The sequence below is a fragment of the Bufo bufo genome, chromosome 7 (genome assembly GCF_905171765.1).
Source record: "Bufo bufo chromosome 7, aBufBuf1.1, whole genome shotgun sequence".
NCBI lineage: Eukaryota > Metazoa > Chordata > Amphibia > Anura > Bufonidae > Bufo > Bufo bufo.
In genome coordinates, this window is record NC_053395.1 from 3,278,635 (window position 1) to 3,287,966 (window position 9,332).

A 9,332-nucleotide genomic window follows, 5' to 3' on the forward strand; every position below is an offset into this window, starting at 1 on the left:
TCCAGTGCAGGCTACAAGCCGATGATGATCCTACCTCATACTACCCTCCAGGGGGTCCTATGATAGGTCTCCCTGTCAGTTTCCGTGTAGGTGACATCCAGAAAACATGCTTTAATATGATGTCATTGACAGAACCTTCTTCTGACCCCGAGAATCTGGAGCGATGATTACATAATTTATTAGCTGTTACATTAACATACAGACAAGTCCACAGACGCCCAGGAATGCCGGAATGAGGTGAGCATGGATGATGAGGGAATCTCAGAATGTTGAGAGGTTGGCAGCCGAGCACAGCCAGATCCTCAGCACCGGTGCCCTGAGACACAGACGTCACCTCAGTAGGATCTGGATGCAGATGGTGAGTGCTGCTCTAATAACCTACAGCAATCAGGGTGGACACGGACACTGGACATTAGGTGGTCGATCCAGCAGTTATAGTGAGAAATCAGGAGATCTGACCATAAAAACATCTACAAGCTCATAACATCTCACGTCACCAGCAGGTCAGCCGCTATACGATGTGTAATACATGTGTAGTACTGCGGAGCAGGGGCACTTTGGACTATGGACATTTCCCCTATAGCTACTATGCAAACTCCCTTCTTCATTGTACTCTGAATGGTTAACTTGCAGTGCGATTTATGCCGTCGTGTGCACTTCTACTGTTTCATATTGTGTTGAACGGCATTTATATTCAGCACCTTCGGGAAGAATCTTTTCCCTCTAAATTGAGGAATATTGGCTTCTACCTCACAGTTTTTTTTTGCCTTCCTCTGGATCAACACGCAGGATAACAGGCTGAACTGGATGGACGGATGTCTATTGTCAGCCTTATAAACTATGTTACTATGTATATGTTTAAGCCAAGTTCACACCAGTTATTTAATCAGTTATTACCATCAGTTGTTGTGAGCCAAAACCAGTAGTGAAGCCTCCACAGAGATCAGGTATGATGGAAAGATCTGCACCTGTTCGGTGGTTTTGACCCGCCCCCGATTTTGGCTCACAATAACTGATTGAAATAACTCATCAAATAACTAAAGTGTGAACTCAACTTGTAATGTATCCTGCTCATCCATGCTGTTATTACACTATATCTGCATTGTTGAAAGAGTTAATGCACAGCCAGATAATACTGAGAGACATGCTGACATTCTGACCGTCTGGTTTAGCTCTGTGGTTTTTGTCTGAAGACATTTTTTATAAATCTACAAAAACGCATCTAAAAGAAAAGTAATCATAGGGTCATGCTCAAAATTCACAACAACCCTTCTAGTGGTGAAGTGGAGAAGCACAGCCTAAACAGAAACATCTATGCAATTTCTGTATATTATAGACTCTATAGAGCTTCACTGCAAGTCTAAGGAATGTATAAGCAGTTTTCTAGACATAAACAAGTATTTAACATAACTTACAACACCATTTGCCTCCAAAAAAAAAGGAGGAAACAAGACCCAGATAAAAATCTTAAAGTCTTGATTTTAGTCATCTCTCCATTTTACTGGGTAATTTTGTATGTTTTTGTAACTGAATAAAAATGCATTTGTAATATACACTCACCTAAAGAATTATTAGTGCCCCCATACTAATACGGTGTTGGACCCCCTTTTGCCTTCAGAACTGCCTTAATTCTACGTGGCATTGATTCCACAAGGTGCTGACAGCATTCTTTAGAAATGTTGGCCCATATTGATAGGATCGCATCTTGCAGTTGATGGAGATTTGAGGGATGCACATCCAGGGCACGAAGCTCCCATTCCACCACATCCAAAAGATGCTCTATTGGGTTGAGATCTGGTGACTGTGGGGCCATTTTAGTCCAGTGAACTCATTGTCATGTTCAAAAAACCAATGTGAGATGATTGGAGCTTTGTGACATGGTGCATTATCCTGCTGGAAGTAGCCATCAGAGGATGGATACATGTTCTCATTCTGTTTACGCCAAATTCGGACTCTACCATTTGAATGTCTCAACAGAAATCGAGACTCATCAGACCAGGCAACATTTTTCCAGTCTTCAACAGTCCAGTTTCGGTGAGCCCGTGCAAATTGTAGCCTCTTTCTCCTATTTGTAGTGGAGATGAGTGGTACCCGGTGGGGTCTTCTGCTGTTGTAGCCCATCCGCCTCAAGGTTGTGCGTGTTGTGGCTTCACAAATGCTTTGCTGCAGACCTCGGTTGTAACGAGTTATTTCAGCCAACGTTGCTCTTCTATCAGCTTGAATCTGTCGGCCCATTCTCCTCTGACCTCCAGCATCCACAAGGCATTGTCGCCCACAGGACGGCCGCATACTGGATGTTTTTCCCTTTTCACACCATTCTTTGTAAACCCTAGAAATGGTTGTGCGTGAAAATCCCAGTAACTGAGCAGATTGTGAAATACTCAGACCGGCCGTCTGGCACCAACAACCATGCCACGCTCAAAATGGCTTAAATCCCCTTTCTTTCCCATTCTAACCCAGTTTGGAGTTCAGGAGATTGTCTTGACCTGGACCACCCCCCTAAATGCATTGAAGCCACTGCCATGTGATTGGTTGGCTAGATAATCGCATTAATGAGAAATAGGACAGGTGTTCATAATAATTCTTTAGGTGAGTGTATATACTGTATATATATATATATATATATATATAATATATTTTTTTCCCCTGAGGGGATTGAAGACTGGTTTATTTCTAGAAAAATTGCTTATACATTCCCATAGACTTGCAGTGAAGCTCTATAGAGTCTATGATAGACAAAAATGGTATTACTGTCTCTGTTTAGGCTGTGCTTCTCCACTATACCACTCCCAGTAGAAGGTTCTAATTCAGCTAGGAACTCTATATGAAGAGAGCAGTTAGAGCCCCTGGCCTTTGTACAGCCTTCTTCTGCTAGGGAGGAGACTAGAGAAGCCAGCCCTATGCCTCGCCTGTATTGTTTTGTACCTGAATTCCTCCAGTAAAGAAGCCCACTGGTTTACTGCAGACCTTGACTCTCTGGACTTTTTTCCCACCTTACAATCTCTTCCGGAGAGCCGGAACACATGGTAACACCTTGACGGTGTCTGGGGGACTCATTGTAGCATTGGGGTCATCCCAAACCGGGCACTGTACATACATCAGGACAGATCACACCTGGACCTACAGCTGTTAGGGTGGACACTGACACTATGTGGTAGATCCAGCAGTTGTAGAAGGAAATCAGGAGATCTCACTACAATCAGATCTGCCCACAAACATCTACAACCACGTAACATCTCATGTCACCAGCGACTTGTCCACTCCATCCCTTGAGCAACCACAAATCCCATCGCACATCCTCATTCCTATACGTCTGATATGACAACTGTTCACAATTTTCAGCATTTCTTTTGATAGAACATGGCTATACAGCACTATTATCAATCTATTGCTGTGCACTATTAGGAGGCATTAGTATACAGTTTGATCAAAGAGCATAGGTCCACTTACCGCGACAAGGTTGCCTCTTTTAAGTGGGGACCTACTCTAACTATGGCGCGGCGCCGTGCGGGCGACCGTAGCGCCCCCACACCGCTCCAGCAGGCAATGGGATCCAGCAGCCACACAGCGGCCCCCCTGTGCGGCAAAGCCACAGGCATATGACTGGAGCACGCCAGAGGTTGTAACTTGAAAGCCGCTAGAATGCTGCAGGGTGCTTTATCAGAACAGCAGGTGGGACTTGTTGGTCTCAGACAGTGGCGTACCGTCAATATAGGCAGACCACGCACTGGCTATGGGGCCCGTGAGGTTAGGGGGCCCGGCCAGGCTGCATGGCTCCGCCCCCTTTCCGACCTGAATACACGCTGCATTAGTTATTAGTAGAGAGATAAATAACGGGAAATAGGGCTTTTGGGTCGGCAGCCCTGGGCCCAGTGTCAATGAGGGGTGTACATTGCCACCCCAAACGCCCCAGTGCCATTACATATTTACATTTTCATTTGGCGTTATACGCAGCGCTAGTGCAGCCGATTCCTCCAATCAGGAAGCAGCTCACTGCCTGATGTGCCCGCCCCTCTGTGAAGTTTGCTCCCACAGCGAGCAGCGCGGTAAGTACCAGCCCTGCATTGACTGTTCTCAGCAGTGATGTCCCACATGCTGACCCTCCTCTGGGTCTTCCTGCCCTTCTCTATGCTTGTTAACCCCCAGCACTGCCTTCACTACTCCTAGGGCAGAAGGAAGCAGCAGCAGCGCTCTGCATGATGGCGCTGGCAGGAAGACGGGCTGTTTGCTGGGTGACTGTACTTAGAGCTGTCAGGGTCAGACAGGAGCCTCCGCTCTGCTCACTGTACTGCATATGTATTCTGATAGACTATGCTCCAGATAGACGACCTCTGAGTGAAGGGTGGGACATGACTCTGCTCCCTGGTAATAACAAAGGGAGAAGTTGAGCTGTGAGACAGAGATCTGATGCTGTGGACCTGCAGAAGATCTGTCCCAGGGGTCACATTGTCCAGTGTGGACAGTCCTGCTGCAGTAATTAACACTATAGGCTCTCCTCTGATTTACACCTATCATAAAATAAATAAAACTTAAAGGGTAAGGCCGAGTTCATGTCCCGTTTTTTCCATTAGTTTCATGTATACATACAGTGGCATCCTTCATCATAGAGTTTGAAAGAAAAATGTATATGTTAACCTATACGGTTTTTCTACTGGACTCTGCAGGATAGAAAAGCATAGGGTGCAGCACTTTTTTATCCCCCCCCCCCAAGATATAAGTAAAAACGGATGGCAAAAACGTGATGTGACCACAGCCTAACCTTTTATTTAGCTCCTAATGTACCCCGCACCTTCACTAATCAGCTTTAATTATTAAACTTTTTATTGGGGGGGGGGGGCCCAATTTTGAGTTTTGCTATGGGGCCCCATGATTTCTATGTACGCCCCAGAGGACATTGTTCTAGAATTCCTGTCCTCTACAGAAAAGGGGGGTCAGATCCTTGTGTTTCTTCCATCACAGCTGAGGCATGAAGCCCCCGACCCTGGTTCATCTCCCATGTGTGCTGTCTGTTCCACTGTCAAAAATATTCTTCGGTGTCAAATACATATCATCAAAAGATCCAGAGAGTCTGAAGAGATCCATGTGACCGAGGGACAAGGCAATGGTCAGTACTGGATGCTCGTGATCTATGGCTCCTCAGGCAGCACTGCATCAGGGCTCATACACACGACCGTATGGATTTTGCAGTCTGCAAAAAAACTGATCCGCAAAAAATACGGATGACGTCAGCTGGCCCGTAATAGACCAGTCCTATCCTTGTCCGTAATGCGGACAATAATAGGACATGTTCTATTTTTTTGCGGAACGGAAATATGGACATACAGAAACGGAATGCACACAGAATACCTTCCGTTTTTTTTGGGCGGATCCATTAAAATGAATGGTTCAGTATAGGGTCTGCATAAAAAATGGAACAGACATGGAAAGAAAATACATTCGTGTGCATGAGCCCTTAAAGATGCACCAGTTAAAAAGGTACATGATGTAAACTGTAGTGAAGGCGATCTTACCAGAGACTGTATTTGTGAGTTATAACCTCCCTTCTGATCCTCAGCTTTGATCAGAACTCAGACTTTTATCATCTTATGTGTAGACAGGAAGCCGGTTCTCTATATGTTCCTATGGAAGCCTCAATGTCCATCTCAGACATAACTGACTTCCTGTGTCAGTTGGAGAAGCAGAGTGCTGGTCACACAGCTGAGGATTTTTCAGGAGAGGACTTGCATATTTCAGCAAGAAAATGCTAATCCACATACTGCATCCATCACAATGGCACGGCTTCCCAGAAGAAGACCCCGGGGGCTGAACCGGCCCCCTGCATCCAGACCTTTTATCGATAGAAAAGGAAAAATCCAGTAAAGACCCCAGAGTGTGGAGCAGGAGAATCCTACATCAGACAAGAATAGGACAAGATTCCTTTCCCAGAACTCCAACAGTGGTCTCCTCACTTCCCAGACGTAGAAGAAGTGGGGAGGCTGCATTAAATGCTAGACATGTCCCTGGTGCAACTTTATTTTGAGAAGCTTTGCTGCCGTCAAGTTGTAAATAAGTAATTTTTTTTATGAAATGGTAAAATGTCTCCTTTCCTCATCTGATGTATGTTCTGTGATCTATTGTGAATAAAGTATGGGAGGTATCATGAGGTTTACAGATGATCGCCTTCCGGTTTTATTTACTGTATTCCCATTTTACACAGTGGCTTAAGACTTTTGGAATTGGGGTTGTAAAAATATGGGTACCACCTTGGATGGCCATGTTATTGTGTCTGTAGTCCTTTACACTTCTTGGGTTTTCTTACAGACAAGCAGTCCCTGAACAGGACTCAGTCCTTACAGAAGGAATCCAGGACTTCATCATGTTGGGGCTTTTTTTAGGTTATTTTCTGCTTCTGCTAATATTGCTTTTCTCTTTCTCAGGTTTATGGATGTCCCTGTCCTCCAGTAACTGCATAACATAATGTCCCTCAACTCCTCAATCAACAACACGCACCCTTCAGCCAACGACTCCCGACCAGACCTCTCGCAGTTCACCATCCCCATCACCATTTGCCTCCTGACTGTCCTCATCTGCCTGGTGGGACTGATCGGCAATGTGATCATAATATATCTCTTCTGTTTCCGCATCAAGCTGAACCAGTCGACAGTGTACATCCTGAATTTGGCTGTGGCGGATTTCATCTTCGTGTTTGGCTGCTGCATGGTGACTTTGTTCTTCCTGTGCTTGTATAATGGAGTGCACACCTCACCGAGGCAAGACGCGGTATTCTCTGTGTTTGGCGACTTCCTGAACAGCTTTGGATTTAACTCGAGCCTGTTATTTCTGGCCGCTCTCTCCATTGAACGATCTCTCTCTGTTTGCTTTCCCATGTGGTACAAATGTCGCCGCCCGGAGCACTTGTCAGCCATATTGACTGTGATTATATGGATTGCGTCATTCCTAATATCTATTCTAGAGAGGTTCCTCATCCCTCAATACAGATCTACTGTTTACATAGTCATATCAATCCTGTTCCTGATTGTGACTCTTGCCATGATTGGCGCCAGTGCCGTCCTTCTCATAGAGATCCGGAAGACCTCCATACCATACCGGCCGATTAAACTGTACATAGTGGTTGTCGCAGCGGTCACCACCTTCCTCATCTCTCTGGTTCCAGCCACCATCGTGAGACTCTTGTTCTTCTTTGCCTTCATTCCTACAGGGATGACCAAGATCCTCAGCTACATGGCATTTTCTTTGTGTTCTGCCGTCAATTCGACTGTCAATCCCTACATCTATATTATTGTCGGGAGGTGGAAGAAGAGTCTCCCCACAACACAAGCTCTTGAATCTGTCTTCAAAGACGATAGAAAGACCTCTGAGGGAAGTGACCAGGTAGAGACGCAGCACACTGACATTGAGCACTAGCCAAGCACCTATGAATGAAGGCGTCCGGTCCAAAGACTTGTAACGAACGTGTCCTCAATATTTTATGTGCAGATCTGTAATTTACCACTGGCAGAAAGATTGAGTTTTTTTTAGCAGGAGATCTACAAAGATAAATGTCTGAATTATTGAGGCCGAGGTGCGCTACTCCGATGCATGGGGCCTGGCAGGTTATTTATGACGAGGCACAGGCCTCCTCGGACTCCGTGCACGAGAATGAAATCTGCCGCAGATCGGAGCTGCCATAGATTTCACTCACTATGCCAGTTTCTGGTGTAAATCAGGAAAAAATATCTCGGGGCCCTTGCAGGGCCCTCATTCTGCATCGGCACGCCCCCGTTTTATCCACCTGGTGAAAAGTCACAAATCTGGTGAATGATACATTTCTTTAAAGTCCGGACACACACATGAGATGGTGGACACTGAGGCAATAAGGAGAACATCTAACCAATAAAATGCTACACAGAAAAGACCACGTCCACTGAAGACTTACTTTCTACAAAATATTATAGTTCATTTTTTCAATAGTGAGTGCAGCTCTGGAGTATAATACAGGATGTAACTCAGACTCAGTACAGGATAAGTAATGTATGTACACAGTGACTGCACCAGCAGAATAGTGAGTGCAGCTCTGGAGTATAATACAGGATGTAACTCAGGATCAGTACAGGATAAGTAATGTATGTACACAGTGACTGCACCAGCAGAATAGTGAGTGCAGCTCTGGAGTATAATACAGGATGTAACTCAGCATCAGTACAGGATAAGTAATGTATGTACACAGTGACTGCACCAGCAGAATAGTGAGTGCAGCTCTGGAGTATAATACAGGATGTAACTCAGGATCAGTACAGGATAAGTAATGTATGTACACAGTGACTGCACCAGCAGAATAGTGAGTGCAGCTCTGGAGTATAATACAGGATGTAACTCAGGATCAGTACAGGATAAGTAATGTATGTACACAGTGACTGCACCAGCAGAATAGTGAGTGCAGCTCTGGAGTATAATACAGGATGTAACTCAGTATCAGTACAGGATAAGTAATGTATGTACACAGTGACTGCACCAGCAGAATAGTGAGTGCAGCTCTGGAGTATAATACAGGATGTAACTCAGGATCAGCACAGGATAAGTAATGTATGTACACAGTGACTGCACCAGCAGAATAGTGAGTGCAGCTCTGGAGTATAATACAGGATGTAACTCAGGATCAGTACAGGATAAGTAATGTATGTACACAGTGACTGCACCAGCAGAATAGTGAGTGCAGCTCTGGAGTATAATACAGGATGTAACTCAGGATCAGTACAGGATAAGTAATGTATGTACACAATGACTGCACCAGCAGAATAGTGAGTGCAGCTCTGGGGTATAATACAGGATATAACTCAGGATCAGTACAGGAGAAGTAATGTATGTACACAGTGAATGTGCAGTGTCCCAGGGGGTCAGTAGTGTAGCTTTAGGTATGCTGGGCTTTGTAGTGCAGGGCAACCCACTAACCTGGGACTCACTGTCGTCTTCAATCGGGTCAACCCTGGAACAGGCAGGTGATGAATGTCGTGACGCCAGTGCCAATTGAACGGTGGCACACCGTGTAGTGATAGGTGGAATAATTGAGCAATCCTCATATTTGAATAACAGGATAACTTTACTGAACGAATTTGAAGCTGGATGAACAGTCAGTAAGTACAGTTCCAGAATATTCCACACGTTACAATACAGTCACAGCCGTGGTTCAGGCTATTACTCACAGTCGCAAAAGACTATCTTCAAGACAGGCCTCCTAGGATCAGGGCTTTCCTCTTACTCTAAATGCAGCAATACACTTCAGGCAACTATCCTCTCTGCAGGGGTACACTTACTTCCTCTCCTGCTTTAGTTCCTGGCTGTAGGCAATACCCTCA

The 9,332-nt window shown here is 45.2% G+C and overlaps 1 protein-coding gene across 1 annotated transcript; it reads left to right on the forward strand.

Annotated features, from left to right (window-relative positions):
• The first annotated feature begins 285 nt into the window (after positions 1-285).
• LOC121008108 (mas-related G-protein coupled receptor member H-like) lies at positions 286-7,935 on the forward strand. Its single transcript, XM_040440453.1, has 3 exons — positions 286-503; positions 6,417-7,489; positions 7,531-7,935. Exon 2 carries the CDS (start codon positions 6,457-6,459, stop codon positions 7,402-7,404), a length of 948 nt encoding a protein of 315 aa, XP_040296387.1. The 5' UTR covers positions 286-503; positions 6,417-6,456; the 3' UTR covers positions 7,405-7,489; positions 7,531-7,935.
• Positions 7,936-9,332: the final 1,397 nt, after the last annotated feature.